The following is a 24,302-nucleotide window of genomic DNA, read 5'->3' as shown; positions in this document are numbered from 1 at the left end:
TGGCCAGCTGGGCCACAAATCTCCAGTTTGTCCTCAGAGGGGAGGAGTTCAGAGAGCAGCATCTTCTTCGGCTCGATCTCAGAACCAGAGTCAGGGTAGAGTTCAGCCACTCTCGTGTTATCAGTGTGGTCAGCCAGGGCATATGAAGAGGTATTGTCCGCAGTTGGGTGGCACATCTGGTGCATCTGGTTTGAGGCCGATTCAGGGTCAGCAGCCAGCTCCGTCGGGTCAGGCCTCAAAGGCCAATCAGGGGGCTTCATCGTCTCAGTCGGTGCAGCAATCTTATGCTCCTAGGGTTGAGCAGGTTGATCAGAGGTCGTCTGGGCGCGTGTATGCTGTTACCGCGCAGGATCTTGTGCCAGCACCATCAGTTGTGAGAGGTACTTTCTTGTTTTGCAACTCGGTTGCTAATGTTTTGATTGATACGGGTGCATCTCATTCCTTTGTGTCTGCTGCATTTGCATCTGTTTTGGAGTTGGAGTTAGTACAGTTAGCATCTCCTATTTGTGTAGTGTCGCCTCTTGGGGGTGAATTGATTTTGAAACACGGTGTTAGGGGTTGTGATATAGAGGTTGATTACCATAGAATCCCATTTTCCTTTGTAGTTATGCCTATGAGAGGTTTCGATGTTATTTTGGGCATGGACTGGTTATCATCATACCGGGCAGTTATTGATTGCTACCGCCAGAGAGTCACTTGTTGTACCGTGAATGGTGAGTATTATCATTTTCTGGGGGACCGTGTTGGTAGTGTTTTGCCACCGGGGTATGTTCCGCGAGGACGGAGTGAGCTTAGTGGTCTACTTGCTAACCTTTCGATTAGTGAGGGCGGTGAGACTCAGATTGTGTTGCCAAGGGTGGTGTGTGAGTACTCGGACGTTTTTCCCGAGGATCTTGTTGGTTTGCCACCGCATCGAGAGATTGAATTCTCTATTGACTTAGTGCCCGGCACGGCGCCGGTTTCTATGGCACCTTATCGTTTTGCCCCAGCTGAGTTAGTTGAGTTGAAGATCCAACTCCAGGAGTTGTTAGATAAAGGCTTTATACGTCCTAGTGTTTCGCCTTGGGGAGCACCGGCCCTCTTTGTTAAAAAGAAAGGTGGTGCTTTGAGACTTTGTATAGATTACCGGAAATTGAATCGGGTTACGGTTAAGAATAAGTACCCTATGCCCCGTATAGATGATCTGTTTGATCAGTTGAAAGGTTCCCGTTGTTTCTCGAAGATAGACTTGAGATCAGGTTATCATCAGTTGAGAGTCAGGGAGGAGGATATTCCAAAGACGGCATTCCGTACGCGGTATGGCCACTATGAGTTTTTGGTGATGCCATTTGGGCTCACCAATGCACCGGCAGTATTTATGGATTTGATGAACCGGATATTCCGGGAATTTCTAGATCGTTTTGTAGTCGTCTTCGTGGACGACATCCTTATCTATTCACCTTCAGAGGAAGAGCACGAGGAACACTTGAGGGTGGTGCTTGATTTACTTAGAGCCCATCAGCTTTATGCTAAGTTTGGGAAGTGTGAGTTCTGGCTAGAGGAGGTGAAGTTCTTAGGCCATGTAGTTTCTAGGGAAGGGGTGTCTGTTGATACATCCAAGACAGAGGCAGTGCAAGATTGGGTACAGCCTAAGAGTGTGTTTGAGATCCGCAGTTTTCTGGGATTAGCTGGGTATTATCGCCGGTTTGTAAGAGATTTCTCCAGATTAGCTTCGCCTTTGACTAGATTGACTCGGAAGGGAGTCAAATTTGTTTGGAGTGAGACTTGTGAAAAGTCGTTCCAGGAGTTGAAAGTTAGACTGACCACTGCTCCAGTCTTGATTATTCCGGAGAGAGGGTTGGGTTATGCAGTCTATTGTGACGCCTCACGAGAGGGTCTTGGTTGTGTGTTGATGCAAGAGGGGAAAGTGGTTGCCTATGGCTCACGTCAGTTAAAAGTTCACGAGAAGAATTACCCTACGCACGATTTAGAGTTAGCAGCTGTGATATTTGCCTTGAAGATTTGGAGACATTATCTTTACGGTGAGAGGTTCGAGGTATTCTCGGATCATAAGAGTCTGAAATATCTATTCACACAGAAAGACTTGAACTTGAGGCAGAGGAGGTGGATGGAATTTATTGAGGATTATGACTTTGAATTGCATTATCATCCGGGCAAGGCCAATGTTGTGGCCGACGCCCTTAGCAGGAAACCTGTTGGTGACATAGCTAGTATAGCCATCCGAGAGTGGGAGATGTTAGGTGCACTTGGAGAGTTTGATTTGCTTCTGGACGAATCCGTTGAGGCTGCGGCCTTGTTTTCTGTTGTTGCGCAACCTACACTTGTGACACGAGTGTTAGAGGCTCAGAAGGGCGACCTTGAGGTAGAATCCTTCCGTGAGAAGATTTCTGGTGGGAAGGTTGAGAAGGGTTTGACGGTGTATCCCGACCTGAGTGTGAGATACCGAGACCGTCTGTTTGTGCCGGAGTCTCATCGAGAGGAGGTACTCCGAGAGTTTCATCATTCACGCCTTGCGGTGCATCCGGGAGGTACTAAGATGTATCGGGATTTGGGTCGCCAGTTTTGGTGGCGGGGTATGAAGAGAGATGTGGCAGCTTTCGTGTCTAAGTGCCTTACTTGTCAGCAAGTGAAGGCCGAACATCAGAGGCCAGCGGGTTTGTTACAACCCTTGCCTATTGCCGAGTGGAAGTGGGAGCATGTCACTATGGACTTCGTTGTAGGTCTTCCGAGGACTCAGCGGGGCAGTGATGCTATTTGGGTGGTTGTAGACCGGTTGACTAAGTCGGCGCACTTCATTCCTATGCGCGTTAGAGATTCAGTAGATCATCTTGCCGACTTGTATATTCGGGACATAGTGAGGTTGCACGGGGTTCCAGTGACGATCATCTCCGATAGGGACCCTCGTTTTACTGCCAGATTATGGCAGAGCTTGCAGAGCGCCTTAGGTACTAAGTTGACCTTTAGCACAGCTTATCATCCTCAGACTGATGGGCAGTCCGAGCGTACTATTCAGATCCTTGAAGATATGCTTCGGGGTTGTGTTCTTGACTTTAGCGGGTCATGGGAGAGGCAACAGCTTCCAGTCTAGTATTGGAATGGCACCGTTTGAGGCCTTATACGGCTGACCGTGTAGGTCTCCTGTTTGTTGGGCCGAGGTGGGTGATGCACCTCTGTTGGGTCCGGAGTTAGTGAGGGAAACGACAGAGAAGGTTAAGCTTATCCGTAAGAGGCTTATTACAGCCCAGAGTCGTCAGAAATCTTATGCCGACCATAGGAGGAGACCTTTGGTGTTTGAGGTGAGTGATCATGTCTTTTTGAAGATATCACCAAGACGGGGATTGATGAGGTTTGGGAAGAGCGGGAAGCTGTCCCCTCGATTCATTGGTCCTTTTGAGATCCTTGAGAGGATTGGCGAGACTGCTTATCGTTTAGCTTTGCCGCCGCAGTTGTCCGGAGTACATGACGTGTTTCATGTGAGTATGCTTCGGAAGTATGAGCCGGATCCATCACATGTATTGGATTGGACCGATTTAGTAGTTGATGAGGATGTCTCGTATGAGGAGAGACCGGTTAGGGTCTTGGATACGCGGAATCAAGTCTTGCGAGGCAAGACCATTCCTTTGGTGAAAGTTTTGTGGAAACATCACGGGGTGGAGGAAGCCACATGGGAACGTGAGTTGGAAGTCCGCGAGAAATATCTGGACATGTTTATTGATTTGTAATCAGGTAGTTAAATTTTGTAATATTGTCGAACTTTAAAGCTTTTTATATATGTTTTAAGCTGTAAAACATTTAGAATGTTTTGATTAATGGAAATATTATGGAACTTGCCTCGAAATGGAAGTTTAACGGAACATTGTATATATTGAATATATTGAAAATTGTTGAAATTGAAAGAAAATTGCATAGTGTTAATGCAGGTTGAAATATATGGTTGTTTTGCATATTGTGGCATGTCTCTTTGTTAAGAGATGGAATGGCCGGTGTTGGGTCAAGTTGTTTATTAGTGAGTTATCATATTGTTGAAATTTGAGAAAAACTTGTTTCCGAAACCTTGTGCTTAATTTCGGGGACGAAATTCTTTTAAGGAGGGGAGGTTATAGCGACCCCGGTCTTTTCTCTTTAAATTATTGTATCCGGACTTAGGTTCCGTGGATCCTGTCATTACTTATTGGTTGTGGTTGTCCTTTAATCTCTTTGTATTTGAAGTATAGGTTGTGTTGGACGGGTCTGTTACAGGTTGGTTGATTTTAGATGCCAATAGGTGATGCCCAGATTTTGGCCTTCACGCTCGAGCGGAAGTTTTAACGCTCGAGCGGTCCCATCGTTGTTGCTTCTCCGCTCGAGCGGGAATTTTGACGCTCGAGCGTGATTTTCCATCTCCCAGTATTTTGCTCTGCAGTTCTTCCGCTCGAGCAGTAGTTTTTACGCTCGAGCGTGATCCCTTGTTTTTGCTCCTCCGCTCGAGCGGGGAGTTTGACGCTCGAGCGGGTGCCAGCGCCTGCAAAACTTCTGGAAGGGTGCAATCGGCGCTCGAGCGGCTTTCTTCACGCTCGAGCATGATTTTGTGTCTTACGCTCGAGCGGGGATTTCTACGCTCGAGCGTAGAGTCGATTATATCAGTCCGTGATTTCACTTTTTGGATCACTTTTTGACCTACTTTTCCTTCATAACTTTTTAAAAACCGCCCCTGGAGTATTTTTATCTCTCTCTCTCCCTCTACACACCTTCTCTCTTTCGATTGATCTACTTAGAGTGAGTTTCTACCTTAGATCCTTTATTAAAAAGTTAGAGTGAGTTGAGGGCTTCGTTTTAATCTGAGAAACTTGGGATTTGGAGCATATTGGTCTTTGGTCTTCATCTCCATCTTCTCCATACGGATTATTTTCTTCGAGGTAGGGATTTTCCTACTCCATTTTATATGCTTTGTTCTAAGTTTGGTATTTTGATAGGTTGGGGACACTTTGAAAATTTTGGGAAAAAGAAACCTAGTTGAATTGCTAAATTGATTTGAGTAATTAACTTAAGGAAATTGGGGAATTTGGTTAAATCCATGAAATTGGGGAATTTATTGATTAAATGGTGTAGTTTGATAATATAAATCACTCGCCTATTGAATTGTTGGTATATTTACTTTTCGAGTCTAGAAATAACTATTTTGGGCTATCGGTGGAGGATAGTCGTGCTTGTTGTAGACATTGCATGCGGATTAGGGAAAATTGAAACTAATCGATTTGTTAAGTCATAAATTTAGACTATTGAATTAATACAGAAATTACATGTATTGATTGAGCATTTCATATGCATATTGTTTGGGAGGAGATAGGGGATGTACTCCACGGTTTAGGGGAAGATAGGGGATGGACCTCTAAACCGGATTTTTGTGTGGGAGGAGATAGGGGATGGACTCCATTAGCACCATTTTTATGAGTGCTTATTATATTGAAGTGTTTTTACATGATTATTGATACAGCACTAAAATGTGTATCAAATGGAAAGTATGAAGTGTTTTGATATGAGCATGAGTCTCATTTGTTTTGTTGATATTGGAAGTAGTGTGAATATGATATATAATTCACTGTTGTAAGTTTGGCCAGGTTCTGAGCCATGTTGTTAATAATGGGAAGTGAAATGTGTCTTAGACATTAGTGTCATAAGACTGTTTAATGATAAAATTGATTATCTTGGTTAACCATTTATTGAATGCTATAGCTTTATTCAATGCTTATATTTGGTTTAGTATTTTTTCTATTGGGCTGTGGCTCACCCTTTATGGGAACATCATTTTCAGGTTCAGGTGATAAGCTACCTCCACGGACTTAGCCTGGAAGGATTTGATGTTTGGGATTTTGAAGACTTGTCTTTAGTTATATGTTTTATTTTGTTATTTTTGGGATTTCATGTAAACATTCAAGCCTAGGGCTTAACTTGTAAATGAGTTAATACTCATCCTTTTTGTGTCCAAGTGTTAGCTTGGAAAGATGTAAGCCCTTAGGGCATTTATTTTGATGTTGCAGGATGTTACATGTGATGTCTTTCAATAAGAATACTCTGATGAATAACTCAAATGATTCATTTTCTTTTATAAATGCATGTTAATGTTATGGTTATTATGGGTTTATTTTGAGGGCGTGACAAAAACACTCTGTATTGAAATGAATGAACTCTCCGAAAAAAATTGTTCTCTTCCTCAATGAGATTGACATGTATTTATAGAGGTCACTGGGGCCGTAAATTTGGATAGATTCTAGCATCATCCAGCCAATAGAATTTCTGCATGCACCTTTCAACCATCAGCCATTCAATTGCCTTTGGAACTCATTCATCAAATAGAATTCTGCCTCATACATCTTTGCATTATCCAACCAATAAGATTTTTCCCTAACATTACATTGCATCACTCATCCAATTAAGTTTCTTCATCCACGTAACTGTGTTTTGTTGATTGGCCGTATGATGCTATTTGGGGAATGAATTTGATTTGGGCTCCCTTTCCTTTAATTTCCATTTAGTCCCATCATTTATTCTAATTGCAAATTATTCTATAAAAATTAAAATTAAATCATTAAACTCACAACTAAAAATAAAGTAGGGGAATTAAATTAATAAGAGTGTATTAATGATTAAAAATAATAAAATAATTATACATTTTTTACCATTCATCACCAAACTAAAAGGGAAGTCAGTATAATATGCTAAAAATATAAGACTTGTTGTATTTTCCCTAATTCTCAGAGAGATCAGTGTAATTTACTCTTTTTTTTGGGGAAAAAAAGCAGCATCATTCAAAACTAATCATCATCAATTTATTTCAATGGTAAAGTTCATGTAATTGTTTCTAAAATTTTAAGTTTCATGTGTCAAAAATATTTTAGAGTTTCAAATTTAAGCAAATAAATGTGTTCTTTTAAAACTAAGAGATGTGTCCCTAATAAAAACACACTACAATTTCTATATAAGACATTAACTTTCAACATGTTAATTTGGGTTTCTTCTCTTGTTTTTTTATTTATTATTTTCATATATATTTTTTATCATAAACGATTTATTTACCTTTTTCTATGTGCGCAAACGTCATAAGTACCGATAGTAATTTGATTTGTATCTAGGAGTTGTCCATTAGCTATTAATACGTTCGCGTGGTTAGGTAGTAACAACTTTAAAAAAGCAATTATATGTCTCACATAATGACAAGCCAAAATTTATTTACTTTACTTTTGATTTAAATATTTATAGCAATATTGATGGTTTATTGTATAAAATTTCCCCCAACATCTTGTGCAAAGCACAGATGACAGCAATGGGTGGAGTAGCATAGAGCAGTGGCCAACAGCTTTTATGTTGTGTTTGGTTGGGAGGTTTGGGGAGGGATTTGGAAAGGGAAAGGGAAAAGGTGTGTGAAACTAGGTGAAAGGTATACATTTCACCTAACTTTTTCCTTTCCCTTTCCAAATCACTCCTCAAATCCTCCAACCAAACACAACGTTAGTGTTCTTGATACTGGTGGAATTGATAACAAGTACATCGTCTAAATTTTTCCATCCACAAAGGATTTCCAATACCATAGCACCTTCCCCTTGCATTTCAATAATGAGTTTTTTTTTTTTTTTTGTGGTTGAAATAGTTATTTGTATTTTATAAGCTATAAGTAGAAGCTGCACCAAATACTCTTACACAAACTTTCAATATAAAAAAAGAGAGTTATAAACAGCTCATAAGTTGCACCAAATAGTCCCATTCATAAACTAAAAGGCTGTGATTTCTCGACACAATATTCCACCAATCTCGCCAAGTTCAGATCGTGAGTGCTGCCTATTATCTTGACTTGTTCAGCCAAGAAAAAGACTTATTAACATGGCCTAAGCCAACAAGATACTTCACTGCAACTTTGGTTTTACCATTGCTTAGAAGAGAGCTCCTTCAAAGACCGATATCATCCTTGCCAAAGTTTCCTTATATCAGTCAGTGACTTTGAGCTCACAGTAAGAGAATCTCATGAGCATTGCCGGCACTTCTTTATCTAATAATCCTCTGCGATTTCATCAGTTCCTCTTTTCTAACTTGGAAAGGAAAACACATATGGAAATTATAATAAAGAGACCGGAAAAACACTCGGCTGGATTCCAGTTTGATTACAAATCTGATTATTGACTTAACCTGCACTTTATATTGACCTTTATTGAGATAATCTCTGTTAGTATATATAGAGCATTTTCCACTTGAATTTTTATTGGATACTTCACTTGAACAAAACAGAGCAGCTCCGCAGTAGCAACTACTTAAACGGGCTTAGCTTCCAGCAATACTCTTCATGCCTGTGTATTCGTTGTATTTGAGTTGTCCGCCTTGACAATGAAGTAGGTAAAATTCTTTAACTTTATGAGCTTGTGATATTTTGAAGCTTTGCAAGACAAGGGAGTAATTTCAGAACATCCAAAATTGTGATGCTCATCATTTATTTGCTTAATATAGCTTGCTTGTATTGTTGTTTACCACTTTTGGGCAACTGCAGTCCATACTTGCCACGCTATCGTACCATATCTACTGCAAACTAATGGTGGCTCAAGGGTTAGACAACTTAGGCGGTTGATTAGGTCCCTGAGTAGAAGAGGGCCTACTTATTGTATATTCATTATACAATATGTGTATACATCAAAGAAATTATAGCCAAAATAATTCTTCAAAATAAAAAGAGTAACAAAAAATCTCACTAAATAAATAAAAATGGTTAAATCTTAAACTATCAAACAAGAATACCACTTCATGAGTTTTCTTAGACTATCAGTCAAATCATAAGGAGAGAAAACAACCCCTCTTACTAGAGAACATTTACATTACACCTCTTGCATTCTCTAGTCAAGATAACAAAAAATAATAATTATAAATAAAAGGCTTTTTTATCAAAATTATTTTGATTGTAAAGGTTAGGGAAATTTTTATGAATTATAAATAAAAATTATAAAAAAATATTACAAAGGGCCCCAATTAGATTTAGCCATTGAACGCACAACAGGTTGGGCATTGATCGAATGTGCAAAATCAATGTAAAACATGATACAAGAAAAGTATTTGCAACTTAGATTTCAGTTTATCCATTTCCTGTTACAGATCAGTAGGTTATGGGAAAACAATGGGGCAAAAACATTGCAAGTAGAATGTGAAGTTTTTTGTTCATCATGTCACATTCTTTTTGTTTTCCCAGTAAAGCTCAAAGTGAAGTAAGAAAAAAAATTGCACATTATGCAGACTAACTGATGTACAAAATGTTTTCCTTCCCAATAATTCAAGAACATAACATTTTAACCAAATTAATTAGTTATAAACTGGCTCTAAATTTGTCAAAAATATAAGTCGGCTTTGTTCCTTCTTCAAACTTAATTTACTATTCATTGACACATCTTTTGGAGAAGAAACTTTGAATCGTACACTAATTTGATGTTCACTTGTTTTACTTGAATCATGAGAAAACTCGCATACTCTCACAAAATATCTATCTTCTTCCCCTTCACAACAGAACTTGAGAATGTTTAAATTAAAACTATGGGAAATCTAATCTTGCTCATTCATGTGGTTTTTGTATGTACTATGGAAATGATGATGGAAGAACTTGAAGAAATAGAAAGGGAAAATATTATTGAGAGTGTCGAAATTTTATCGACACTACCTAAAACACCATTAATCTTGGTATCATGGAGTGTGATCTGCACAAATAAAAATCTTAGATTATAATTCACTACATAAGAAAAGGAATACAAAAACTTTAAACAATCAGCTGTAATTTTCTTGTTTGAGTCTACTTTCTTTACCTTGGTCCTGATAAAGCTGATGTAAATAATGGAGTAGCAACACCATTGCCATCCACTTGGTGACCAGCTACTGTAATGCTCTTGGTACCACAGGAGTTGTGAAGCTATAATCCAAATTGTTTTCAACTTCAACTAAACCCTCCAAGACCTTAACCACCACTGACATAGAAGGCCTCCTAAAAAAATCACTTTATAGACACCACGCAGCAACGCTAATCATTTCCACGACTTTTGCTCTATTTGTCTGCATGTCATCATTTATTTATCAACAATATCCAAAAGTCATTCCTCTTCTACTTTCCTCTTAAACAGACCTAGTAAATGTATATCTTCTTCAGGCTAAGATCGATCCAAATTTTTTCGCCCACACAACATTTCTAAGACCAAGACACCAAAGCTATAGACATCTACTTTCTTAGTGATAATTGAGCTCAACCATTCGGGAGCCAAATAGCCTGGTGTTCCCCTCATCATTGTTACAACTTGGCTTTAGTCCTTATCAATTAGTTTTGACAATCCAAAATCAGAAATTTTCGCATTGAAACATTCATCTAAGAAAATGTTTTGGGGTTTGATATCCAAGTGAAATATTTTCTGTCTGCATTCCTCATGGAGATAGGTTAGCCCCTTGGCTATATCCATGATGATCTTTTTTCTAGATTGCCACCCAAGTGTGAGGTCTTGGTGCCTTTGGAAGATCCATGTATCCAAGGATCCATTGGACATGTACTCATAAACTAGAAAACGATATAATTTTTCAGCACAAAATCGAATTAATCTCACCAAATTGACATGGTGAGTGCTACCTATTGTCTCAACTTCAGCTAAGGACTTCTTAACCTGACCAAAGCCATTGAGACGCTTCACTGCTATGTTGGTGCCATCACTTAGTGTCCCTTGAAACACTGACCCAAATCCTCCTTCGTCAAGCTTATTATCGAAATTGGTTGTCATGACTTTCAATTCTTCGTAAGAGAATCTGGTAGGCATCCCTGGTAGTTGATCAATATAGAACTTATCAAGGTCCTCGGATTCTCCTTTATTTCTAAAAAGGAAAAAGCAAAAGGCAACCACAAAAAATACACCAAATAAAGCACCGAGACTGGATCCAAGTATGATTATGACTTGCTTTGGTTTCCTACGAGATTTCTGTACTTTCAGAAACATAGTAACGTCATCACACCCTCTCTCATTATTTATAAGAGAAAAGACTTCAGATAATAATAAGCAACCTTGCCTTGAATCGTTAAAGCCCAACCTATTTAAAAACAAAGCTGCTTTGCATGAGCAGTTTTTCAAGCAACTTGTCTTGCAATCGTTTAATGCTAATTTTTCATCCAAGTAAAAGTTCGTGGATGTGTATGCGTACGGGTTAATGTAAAAGTAACTAGTATTGTTAAGCTCCAAGAGGGTGTGATATTGAGAATGGTCACAAGAAATGGGTGTAGCAAGGGAACATCCAAGGTTGGGTTGCCTATAACTTATTTGCCTGAAAGTGCTTGTTTCACTATTGGCATCGTCAGGACAGGCACACTGCCCATTTGAAGAACAGATGCCGTAATTGCCACACGGCATGGGATACCCACACTCGCTGCCCGAAACACCATGGGATGTCAGCAGATCCGCCACCTCATTCCATTCCTGTCCTGCCAACTCATAAGCCTTCAAATGCCCATTAGGATCCAACCTTAAGAACTGAGCTGACGATGATAATGTAACGGGGATTTTCTGCCCAATAAAGCTTTCGTTCTCGAATTTGACATAGTTCACATTCGAATAGATTTCAAAATAGACCAAGGGTGGATTGGATCCTGCATAACCGGACAGACTGTGATGCTGAAGCGTTAGCGAAAACAAACCTGGATTCCAGTTCGATGCGTTTGTGCTGGAGATGAGCTTCTGGCCAGGAAACAAAGCCTGACCAACAAGTAAGGAGTCAGTTGGGTGATCAAATGACTGCCAAACCGTTTCACTGTTTGGGTCAAAGAGGACTAGGTTTCCCAATTCGGTGAATTTCATGCCGAAGACGGACTTTGATGATATGTTGGTAGACCAAACGAAAGTGCCATCCGAGTCATGCAATATCAAATCTCCATCTCCAGTGAGTTGCAAGGTGGCGGTAATTTGAACAGGACGCTCTCGATTAGCAGACCAAACCAGTTGCGGGGCTCTTATAAAGGAAAAGTTGTTGATAGATGGGTGGTATATACTATCGAAGATTACAACACCAAAGAGGCATGATGACTGAGTTTGTTGAGTTGAAGGGCAATAGAAGCCACAGATCAAATGTGAGCCAATATTGGATGATGCTTCGAGGACTGGTGAAAAATCGGTGTAAATTGAGGGGTTGTTGCTCCAATTAGTAAGATAAGTTAGCCATTGGAGGTGCAATTAAGGCATTGTTGAAGAAGGGTACAAAGGCTATGAAAAAGATGATAACAGCACCAAGATGATAACAAATAGTGCAAGATAGATCCATTGGTGGTGGTGTTCTATCCATTAGAGCTCTGTTTCTTCTTCTGGATCATAAGTTTTGGCTTTCTTTTGCAAAAGCTATTTAAAATCAGAGAAGGCATAGAAGAAGACAGGTGCATTTGAAATGTTCCACTCTGTAAATGCTTAAAAAAATTAGGAGAAAAGACCGTATACATTGTATAATTAAAATAAAAAAATAACATAATTATATATTTTTTAAATTATAATTATATAAAAAAAATTGCAATCAAACACAAATAAAATATAATTAAAAATTTTAAAATCATAATTAAAGTAATATTATAATTAAAAAATAAAATTAATCATAATTAAAAATAATAATATAAATAAGAATACATATAATAACATTTCCTGTCAATTCAAATAATATAAATAAGAATGCATATAATAATATTTCCTGTCAAATCAAGGGAAAGTGCACTTGATACATACATATATATATATATATATATATCTATATAATAAGTCAAGAGTGTTTTTGAAAATGTCTTAAAAATGTATGTGAGATACATTTTGATCCCATGGTTTAGATCCATTCTAATAAAAATCAATGGTTGAGATCAATGGTTTATATCAAAACAAGAGTGTCTCAAAGGTTTCCCGCCCATACCCTCTGTCTCCCCCTGTCTCCCCCATACCCTCTGTCTTCTTTCCATTCCTACTCTCTGATGAGATGTGAAGCTTGACAGAAAAATACTACTGCACTCTTAACTGCTGGAGAGAAGCACATACGAAATTGAATTGAGAAGGTTGGAGAGAAGCACATGTCAACATTTTATTGAATTCAAACAGAGGTGGGCTGAATTCTAACAGAGGTGGGTTGGAGAGAAGCACATTTTGTTCCTGAACTGCTGGGTTGAATTCAAAATTATTGAATCCATATATGCTGGGTTCCTTTCCTTTCTCTTATGCTTTCTCTCATTTTTATTCTCTCATTTTTGTTCTTCTTATTGAATTTTTTTTTTCCCTCAGCTTTTGCCTTCATCAGAGCTTACCGTTGTTCACTCTGGCTCCAAGTGAAACAGGAACTTCAAACAGAGGTAACTCGGCTGCTCGGTAAAATGAAACCACTTAATGATACATGCTGGTTTTGCCGATGATTAATATATGATTAACTCGGCTGATTTTTCTAATAAATTTTTAAATCCTCCATCTGCGTTTAATTTTCATCTGCGTTTAATTTTTAATTCCCCTGCTGCGTTTAATTTTCATGCGCATTAACTTACAGTTTCTTCTTTGTTTGGGTTTTCCAGCTTTCTGTTCAATCCTCCATCTCTGTGTCTGTGCCTTCTTCATGAACATATGAAATAATATGTAACCCATCAATTAGATATTGGATATTGGATTTGATCGTGTGTGTTATATATATAGATATATATCTATAGTTAATACTCTCTCATATCTTGATGGTGATCGTGTGTGTTATATATATATATATATATAGATATATATATATATATCTGTAAATTTGATTTCTGTTCAATCCTCCATCTCTGTGTCTGTGCCTTCTTCATGAACATATGAAATAATATGTAACCCATCAATTAGATATTGGATATTGGATATTGGATTTGATCGTGTGTTATATATATAGATATATATCTATAGTTAATACTCTCTCATATCTTGATGATGATCGTGTGCATATGCATTGGTTTCAATTGGAGTATATAATAAGTCAAGAGTGTACATATGCATATAGATATATATATATTAATCATCTATGATAGAAATATAATAAGTCATTGGTTTCAATTGGAGTATATAATAAGTCAAGAGTGTACTCATTAACCAATCTACTATAACGCAGAGTCTGGAGTAAATTTGATCATTAAAGTATTTAAATACTTTAGGATACAATTTAAAATTTATAGGATACAATTTTCTATCATAAAATATATTTATGATCATTAATAGGATACAATTTATAGGATACAATTTTCTATCATACAATATATCATAAAATTTATACTTTAGATTTTAAAATTTTCTACAAACAGAGGTGAGATTTTGATCATTAATAGGATACAATTTACAATTTATAGGATACAAAATAGGATACAATAATATATTTAAATGCTTTTATATTTTTATCATTAAAAGATAGGACTCCACCATTTCGTTTCATTTGCTCCAGACTTGAGATTATAGTAGATTGGTTAATCTGATGCTTTAGTTTATGATTAAGAAAATATTGATTAAGAATATTTTCTTAGTTGATTAAGAACTTCAAACAGAGGTGTTAGAGGTTGAAAAACATATTTTGAAAAACATGATGATGTTTACCGCTGTGACTTTCTATTTTGAAAATGGTCCCCTCGCAGAATGGTGTTGGAGGTTGAAAAATGTGACATATTTGGCACAATGACATCTGGAAAAATGTGAGTTGAAAAACATATTTGGCACATAGTATTTTAATGATTAAGAATAGCATTTTAAGAAAATATGATTAAGAAAATATTTATACCAGCATATATTTTCTTAGTTGATGATTAAGAAAATATTCACATATATTTTCTTATCATCAATGTAAAATATTCACATTAACAGCATATATCATCAATGTAAAATATTTATACTTAATGACTACCAGCATATATCATCCAGAGTGAAGTTCCCCTTGCACCCAATGACTACTCAGTAAAATATTTATACTTAATGGCTACTCAGTAAAATATATTTATGATAGAAATATATTAAATTCTTATAATATATTTTTAATGAGTAAAAATGTATGTTATTTTAAGTATGAATGTTCATTTATATTAAATTCTTATAATATTTATACTTTAGTTTATGATTAAGAAAATATTGATTAAGAATATTTTCTTAGTTGATTAAGAACTTCAAACAGAGGTGTTAGAGGTTGAAAAACATGATGATGTTTACCGCTGTGACTTTCTATTTTGAAAATGGTCCCCTCGCAGAATGGTGTTAGAGGTTGAAAAATGTGACATATTTGGCACAATGACATCTGGAAAAATGTGAGTTGAAAAACATATTTGGCACATAGTATTTTAATGATTAAGAATAGCATTTTAAGAAAATATGATTAAGAAAATATTTATACCAGCATATATTTTCTTAGTTGATGATTAAGAAAATATTCACATATATTTTCTTATCATCAATGTAAAATATTCACATTAACAGCATATATCATCAATGTAAAATATTTATACTTAATGACTACCAGCATATATCATCCAGAGTGAAGTTCCCCTTGCACCCAATGACTACTCAGTAAAATATTTATACTTAATGGCTACTCAGTAAAATATATTTATGATAGAAATATATTAAATTCTTATCATATATTTTTAATGAGTAAAAATGTATGTTATTTTAAGTATGAATGTTCATTTATTTTATTTACTTAGTTTCACATGGTTGCGAAAGTTCATTTATATATATAAGTATGAATGTTCATTTATTTAAGTATGAATGTTCATTTATTTTATTCACTTAGTTTCACATGGCTCCATGTATCTCCTTGCACCCAACAATATCACTTATTTTTTAATTGAAATCAGGAACTTGAACTTGAAACAGGAACTTTGCTCGGCTGCTCGGTTAGTTAATCAGGAACTTGGAGCCATAAAAAATAAAAAGCTCGGCTGCTCGGTTAGTTTATTGCTTTGGTAACGTTTGGGTGCAGCTTCTGTTATTATTTTGCTTTGATATTGAGCCAACTGTGTTTTCAAAGAATTCTACTCAATGTGTTTACTGAGAATAATTTTAATTGTCCACTGTTTTCAAAGAATTCTGTTTTCAAAGAATTCTGCTCAATTAGAATAATTCTGCACAATGTGTTTTCAAAGCAGAATTTCTTATCACCAAAATCACCAAATTCTGCTCAATGTGTTTACTGTCAACTATTTATCACCAAAATCATAAATTTTGGTTCCGCCAAAAATTCTGCTCAATGGAATTTTTAAATTAGCTTGGTGTTATACACTTGAAAATTGGTTTCAAAAAAGGTTATTGACACATATTTGAAGACATGTTATTGAACTACTTGATGTTATTGAAGACATTTTTCTAATTATTGAACTACTTGATATTTGATGACATTTTTTAAATTAGTTATATGGGTAATTATGATTTATTATTTCTTTTTTTGGAAAATATATTAACTTTATTATTTTTTAAAATTTATTTTAAGTTTTATATTTTGAATTCAATCATACAATTTGCTATTTTATTTTCTAAAACAAAATACTTATATATACACATACACTATATGGGATTCTTTTTAACTTGATATCCTAAATAAGTACAAAAGTTGCCTACCCCTTTAAATCACCACTGCAATGTTGGACACTAGAGATCCCACAACAATAAAATTGAATGAAACTTTTGTGACAACCATGCCACAAAAAAATTAGGAAATTAAATTGAATAAACCACTATACCATAACGATCTGTTTGGAATGTGTTCAACACTCCAAAAAGAAAAAAAAAAAAAAGAAAGAGAGAGAGAGAGAGGTTTATTACACAAAAAAATTAAAAAAATTGTATATAAAATTAGGTAGGAAATTAATGAAAATGTGGTTTGACTTTTTGCTTGGTTTAGTTCAGCCTCTTGAATGTGTTCAACACTCCAAAAAGAAAAAAAAAAAAAAAAAAAAAAGGTTGTGGAGAATCCAAGCCCCCTTTTGGCTTTAGAGATGATTTTTTTATGACTCAAAATTATTGGTTTGAGATATCATATTCAAAAGAAGCTTGATGATATATTTTACTGAGTGCTTTGATTTTTCTATGTTTGTTATTTAAAATGAAATTCAGTGCTCTAAAAAAAAATAGATGATCTTCACAAATCATGTGAATATGTGAATCTAAGTGCCTTGGATTTTTTAATATTAGGTGCATTATATAAAAAGATTCTGTATATACAAATTGTGCATAAATTCAATTTTAAAAAATTTGGTTTGTTTGTTTACTTAATCATCAACAAAGAAATTATTAGGTGTTTACAATTTTTTTTATGGTTTACTTAATCATCAACTAAGAAATTATTCTGTCAGGGTTTACAATTTTTTTTTTACTTGCTCTTATATTTTGATTTGCAGTATTGGTGAACATTAAAAATCTTATATGTTTATTTCTTAATTTGCATTAACATTAGGGAGAGTTGTTATTTATTTGAATTTTGTAGATCATGTAATACAAGCAAAAATGTTACAAGTTATATATATATATATATATATATATTTTTAATGTTTTGACAAAAATACAAAAATAAAATTTTGTAGATCATGTAATACTAGCGTATTTTGTAGATCATGATATACAAAAATATATATATATATATATTTTTAATGTTTTGACAAAAATACAAAAATAAAATTTTGTAGATCATGTAATACTAGCGTATTTTGTAGATCATGATATACAAAAATATATATATATTTTTAATCTTAAAATTATTTACATCGTGCCTTCTGTCAATTTTGATTAAACATCGTGCCTTCTCTCATAACTATTAAACATTGAGGAAATGTGTCTCTCATCGCCAAATTTCTGTCAATTTTTAATCAGAATTATTGTCAATTTTTTTAATAAAAAAATCATTAAACAGAAATTGGTTTGCTATTAAAAAAAAAAAAATGTTATACACATTGTGTTTACTGTCAACTGTGTATAATAGTTGGTACAAAATGTATTATTTAAGAAAAAAATATATATATTTTTAATCTTAAAATTATTTACATCGTGCCTTCTGTCAATTTTGATTAAACATCGTGCCTTCTCTCATAACTATTAAACATTGAGGAAATGTGTCTCTCATCACCAAATTTCTGTCAATTTTTAATCAGAATTATTGTCAATTTTTTTAATAAAAAAAACATTAACCAGAAATTGGTTTGCTATTAAAAAAAAAAAAAAGGTTATACACATTGTGTTTACTGTCAACTGTGTATAATAGTTGGTACAAAATGTATTATTTAAGAAAAAAAATATATATATTTTTAATCTTAAAATTATTTACATCGTGCCTTCTGTCAATTTTGATTAAACATCGTGCCTTCTCTCATAACTATTAAACATTGAGAAAATGTGTCTCTCATCACCAAATTTCTGTCAATTTTTAATCAGAATTATTGTCAATTTTTTTAATAAAAAAAACATTAAACAGAAATTGGTTTGCTATTAAAAAAAAAAAAAAGTTATACACATTGTGTTTACTGTCAACTGTGTATAATAGTTGGTCTGTCAATTATTTAAAAAACATCATGCCAACCAAATTCCTATCAATTTTGATTAAACATTAACCAGAATTATTGTGAACCAAATTTCTCTCAGAACTATTAAACATTGAGGAAATGTCTCTCATCACCAAATTTCTATCAATTTTTAATCAGAATTATTGCCAATTTTTTTAATCAAAAAAAACATTAAGCAGAAATTATTTTCTCATCAAAGAATTACTGTCAATTATTTGAACTATTAAGCACAAATTTGGTCCTTACACATAAGGTTGGTCTCAAAATTATTTGGCTATTATACACAAGAAAAACGTAATAGATCCAAAATTTTCACTAAATCAAGGATGAACAAATTTTTTTACCAAATCTCCAATAATAATACTTTTAATCTTTTCTGATAAAATTTTAAAATAGAGTATGGATAGGAGATGGTTTTCTTTCATAAAAAATAGTATAGATAGGAGATGGTTTTTAGGATAAGTTTGGAATTTTTTTGTAAAGATTTGAAGAAGACCATGAGAGTAAGGATTGGAGTATTCGTATCAGATCAAACTTTTAATCAAACTTTTAATCAAATTTGATGAACAGAGAGAGAGAGAGAGAGAGAGAGAGAGAGTAAGTTAAGTAATTTACTAATCATAACCATCATGGTTTGGTTGTCCTGACTCCTTTACTTAGGGGCTTCTATTCTCCCTTTTATTTATTTATTCCTTCCAAAATAAAAACCTAGGCTTAGGCGCCCATAGGATTGTTTGACGAAAAGGCATTATTCATTTCTATTCAACTTACTAAACCATCAAGCACATCACTAATCACTGGAATGCTCAGTTGAAGAACTCTACATGCTCAATTTTATTTTTCAAAAATAGATGCAATCAACCATGATTTAGTCACCCTTTTGATGAAAGAACATTTCATTTAGTGGGTCACACATGTATGCAAGATATAGAGAGAGACATCACTACGATATACTTTTACACAAAAATTGTACCATTCAAACGTAGTATATTTGTTGTGTGATTCTAAAAAAAAAGGGACTGTTTTTTTCATTTTTTTTTTTTGAATATCTACAGTTCCTAATTAAAAGAAAAATTTGAAAGACTTGGCATGTTAACATTTATGTGTAATATGGCAAAAGAGTTTATGTTTTTATTTTTTATTTTTTTTTATTTTGTACAGATGATAAATATTTTTATCAATTTTTTTGAATATTTTTTTATAAATATTTTAGTTCTCTGTGTTGTACAGATGATAAATATTTATGTGTAATATGGCAAGAGCAACTAGAGCTCCTAATTAAAAGAAAAATTTCAAAGACTTGGCATTTTAACATTTATGTGTAATATGGCAAGAGAGTTTATGTTTTCTTTTTTCTTTTTTTGGCACCTTTTTAAAGGAGTATAGTATTCTATGTTGTATTTCAAAAAAATCTGGTGAGTGTATATATGTGTATATTACTTTAGTTGTCTTTATGAAAAAAAAATGTATTAAACTTACAAGTATTTAACTTAACCCAACTATTTAACATTATTTGTTTTGCTTTGAATCAAATTCACCAAGTATTTAACTTAACCCACAAAAATGTATTCAACATTTTATTATAAAAAAATAAAAATAAAAATTGTACCATTCAAATATAATATATTTGTTGTGTGATTCTAAAAAGAAAGTGATTGTTTTTTTTTATTTAATTTTTTTTTTGAAAGACTTGGCATTTTAACATTTATGTGTAATATGGCAAGAGATTTATGTTCCTTTTTTTTTTTCACATTTTTAAGGGAGTATAATATTATATGTTGCATTTCAAAAATTCAGGTCAATGCATATGTGTGTATTACTTTAGTTGTTTGATGAAATAATTATTCATTATTGCTTATAAAATGGCTTTCTTATGTGGTGAATTTTTTTTTTGGCATAAATTTATGTTTGGACTTTCCAAATCATAAATGGTGAACTTCAAAATATTTATGATTATAATGGGTTTTAATTTTGGTTTTAATTTCATCTCTATAAAATTGAAGTCAGTTAAGAAAGAGAAAAGTTCAAATTCGGACAATTATTGTGCTCAAGTTTTAATTTATCATTTTAATTTTAATGTGATTGTTAAAAAACATCTATTCTAAATAACATTTCATTTTAAATGTTATTTGAATTTTATTTAAATAACATTTCATTTCCAATTTTTTGTTAATTCCTAATTTTTATTGTGCTCAAGTTTTAATTTATCATTTCATTTAAATAACATTTCATTTTAAATGTTATTTGAATTTTATTTAAATAACATTTCATTTCCAATTTTTTGCTAATTCCTAATTTTATTATTGCTAATTTTTTGTTTCTTTGTGTCTAAAATTATATAACCAAACATTTTTAGGTTGAAGTACAACAGTTATGAACAATATCACTATTTTTGGTCAAGTAAGTTTTTTTTCTTCTTTTTTCTCTTCATATAAATTTAAGTACCTCTCTTATAAATTTAAGTACAACAGTTATGGACAATATCACTATTCTAATTATATTTTTTCCTCATACTTTATAGGTGGATGGGGACTTACACCGAACCGTAATATCACCTCCCTTTACTAATTTTCTTATTTATGTGTATAAATTTTTATTTATCACTCTAAAATTTTTGTATGTATAGGTTCGATTTCTTCAAGAAAGAAATGTTAATGTTGTTATTCGCGATGAGCGTGACCTTAATACTATTCACATTCATGAGGTAAGCCTAAAAGTCGCTTCAACATTGGACATGTATTTTTTTATCATTTTAAAAATAATTTATAAATATATTCTACTTATTTTTTACAGGCAAAGGCAAAGGAAAAAGACAAGGCAATATCAAAGGAAACAAAAAAAGCTATTCCTTATGGCAAAGGAAAGGAAAATGCACATCCCATGGTATGGTTTCTCAACAGTTTTTAAAAGTTTCTTTTTCGAATATTATATAGATTTTTTTAGGAATTGCATAGTGTCATATACTATTTTTTATGTACATTTTTCAAAAGTTTCTTTTTCAAAAATTTATTCAATTCTTTTTATTGAATGTGAAATGTTTTTCTGAAGCATGTTAAAGTAAGCATTTGTACAACATGCTAATGCATTTGTATAAACATTAATTTGAATTTTTAATATGTTTGTCTATTTGTATGATAAAAATATGTTGCATTGAGACAATATGTTGCATCTACAACATAGCATAATAAAAATAAAATAGAAGAAAACGAAAAAGGAAAATAAGAAGAAAGAATAATTATGTGATGAAAAGGAAACTACATAATATAATTTTTTTTTAATTTTTATTTTTCTTATAAGAAGTTCTTAAGGAAAGAAGAAAAAGACAAAAATGCATTTTAATACAACAGAAACAACAAGAAGAGAGAAAAGGAAAGTACAAGACATTACATGCTAATATTCACATTTTACGTACCCAATGATTTAATATTTACCTTTTCAACGTACATTTTGTAAAGAGATGGGTAGTGTCTTAAAATCAATAAGTACGTGCATAGTGAGTTTGCAGTTTTGTGTTTTCAAATTATTTTTCCCTTCCTTTTTAAATTTCATTGGTTCTTATATGACTAACAACTTAACCGAGTGAAGAGGAAAAGTTAGTTAAAAGGAAGAAAAATTACATGATGAAAGGGAAGCAAGTTAGTTAATCTTCACATTTTATGCACATTCTTATATAATATTCTCATTTTAGGCACACAATGATAATGTGTTATCAAAAGCTGCATTGGCCCAACGTGCACGGCGAGAACGTGAAAAAAATCAAAAGCCATGTAACGCCCTCAAAATAATAACAATAAACCCATCAAATAACACATTCATTAACATATGAAATAACCACATTCTTCTATTCATCAGTATTTCATTACAAAAAGTATTACATGTTAACAATAAAAGCAAAATGCCCTACGGGCTTACAGCTTTCCAAGTTAACACTTGGTTATAACAAAAGAGTACTAACTCATACACATTAAGCCCTTGGCTTGTATTTACATGTAATACATCAAAAAGTAAAATGACATCATTATGTCCGCCTCAAGCCTCCCAAGCTATGTCCTTGGAGGTGGCATGCTTCCTGCACCTGAAAATGATATTCCCATATAGGGTGAGCCACAACCCAGTAGAAATACACTAAACCAACCATGAACAATGACTAAAATATTAGCAATTGATAGATGGCCAACACTGATACAATCACATAAATCACACATTTATGTCAACCGACTAATGAGTCCAAGTCACTTTTCATTTTCCCTTATTCAATAGACAAGCATGCTAGCTCTATCATCATTTCCACAGATATGTATGAAAAAAAACTATATCCCACGTACAGATAAGCCTACAAGCTATATCCACATTCTCAACAGATATGTATAACAACAATATCCACAGATAAGCATATAAGCTATATCCACGCTTCACAAAGATAAGCATATGAGCTCTATCTTCACTTCTCTAGACAAGCATATGAGCTGTACCTACGGAGTTCATCCCCTATCTTCTCCCAACACTATCCAGTTTAGAGGTACATCCCCCATCTTCCCCTAAACCGCGGAGTACATCCCCTATCTCCTCCTCTACACATAACGTATACAAACACAATGGTTCTATATACGATCACCCAATACATACAATTAATGTATTCTATCAACCGTCGAGTTCCATGACACATTCCATTGATTAGTTTCAGTTTGCCTAATCATCATGCATTGTCTACAACAATCACGACTATCCTCTACCGATAGCCCAAGCAGTTATTTCTAAATAGAAAATAAATGCACAATGGATATTCAATCAACATTTCATTTCCTTATTCTTCTCAATTAATTATCCCAATTAATTAAACAATGTAATTAGGTCAATTCCCATAATTAACATTTCAACCCTTAGGTCCCATTTTCATCAATGATTTAACATTCATTCCATTTCTCTAAGCCAAACATGCATCTAGGTTTATTATGAGTAAACCCCCAACTTTTGTAAAATAGCACAAAAGCCCAAACTCTCACAAAATGACCAAACCAACCCCAACATCTCAAAATACCAAAATTTAAAGACAAAATCCATAGAGAGGAGTAGGATATCCCTACCTCAAATTCGGAGCCCCAAAGGAGATGAAGACCAAAACCAAAATGCTCCAAACCTCGAAATTTTCAGATCAAAAGGAAGCTCTTGACGATCAACACAACTTTTGTGAAGACAAAAGGTGAGTAAACGATCCTTACTAGATCAAAACTAAGAGAGAAGGGCTGATTTAGAGTGAGAAGCTCTGAAAATGGCTTTTTGGAAAAGTAAGAGAGAGAAGAGAAAGCAAAAAGTGATTTGAAGAGTCACAAATTCGGGACTTTAACCCAGGTGTACGCTCGAGCGTAAAACACCCCGCTCGAGCGGCCACTCACAGACATACGCTCGAGCGGCCAACCTCCCGCTCGAGCGCAGAATGCACTCGCTCAGCACTTTTGCAGAACCAGACCTCCGCTCGAGCTCCCAACCCTACGCTCGAGCGTACAACACTGCACAACAACTACTGGATGGGTGTATTCCCCGCTCGAGCGCCAACATCTCCGCTCGAGCGGACAGGCCCAAAAATCTGGGCAACTAGTTTTGGTTTCTAAAACTCAACCAACCTGAAACAAACCCGCCCAACACATCCCATAACTCAAATATAAAGAAAAAGGAATGTAAACACGATGATAACCAACTACCAACATCCACGGACACATGTCCGGATCACTGTACAACAAGGGTAAACCCGGGATCGCTATAACCTCCCCCCCTT

At 34.2% G+C, this 24,302-nt stretch overlaps 1 protein-coding gene and 1 long non-coding RNA gene across 2 annotated transcripts; one reads left to right on the top strand and one right to left on the bottom strand.

Annotated features, from left to right (window-relative positions):
* Positions 1-9,607: 9,607 nt before the first annotated feature.
* On the bottom strand, positions 9,608-12,316 carry LOC145814635 (G-type lectin S-receptor-like serine/threonine-protein kinase SD2-5). Its single transcript, XM_082911606.1, has one exon. The coding sequence runs from the start codon at positions 11,823-11,825 to the stop codon at positions 10,296-10,298; it is 1,530 nt and encodes a 509-aa protein (XP_082767732.1). The 5' UTR covers positions 11,826-12,316; the 3' UTR covers positions 9,608-10,295.
* A 958-nt stretch (positions 12,317-13,274) lies between these two features.
* Positions 13,275-21,234, top strand: LOC145814634 (uncharacterized). The gene is made up of 5 exons (XR_014357999.1): positions 13,275-13,342; positions 15,855-15,926; positions 20,886-20,929; positions 21,051-21,074; positions 21,156-21,234. It is a non-coding gene; the product is annotated as an uncharacterized LOC145814634 (long non-coding RNA).
* Positions 21,235-24,302: the final 3,068 nt, after the last annotated feature.

This window comes from Camellia sinensis, unplaced genomic scaffold (genome assembly GCF_055761805.1).
Source record: "Camellia sinensis isolate YWXY unplaced genomic scaffold, ASM5576180v1 Unanchor12, whole genome shotgun sequence".
Classification (NCBI taxonomy): domain Eukaryota; kingdom Viridiplantae; phylum Streptophyta; class Magnoliopsida; order Ericales; family Theaceae; genus Camellia; species Camellia sinensis.
The sequence above is the reverse complement of the archived record's forward strand: the minus strand, read 5'-3'. Positions and strand labels throughout refer to the sequence as shown.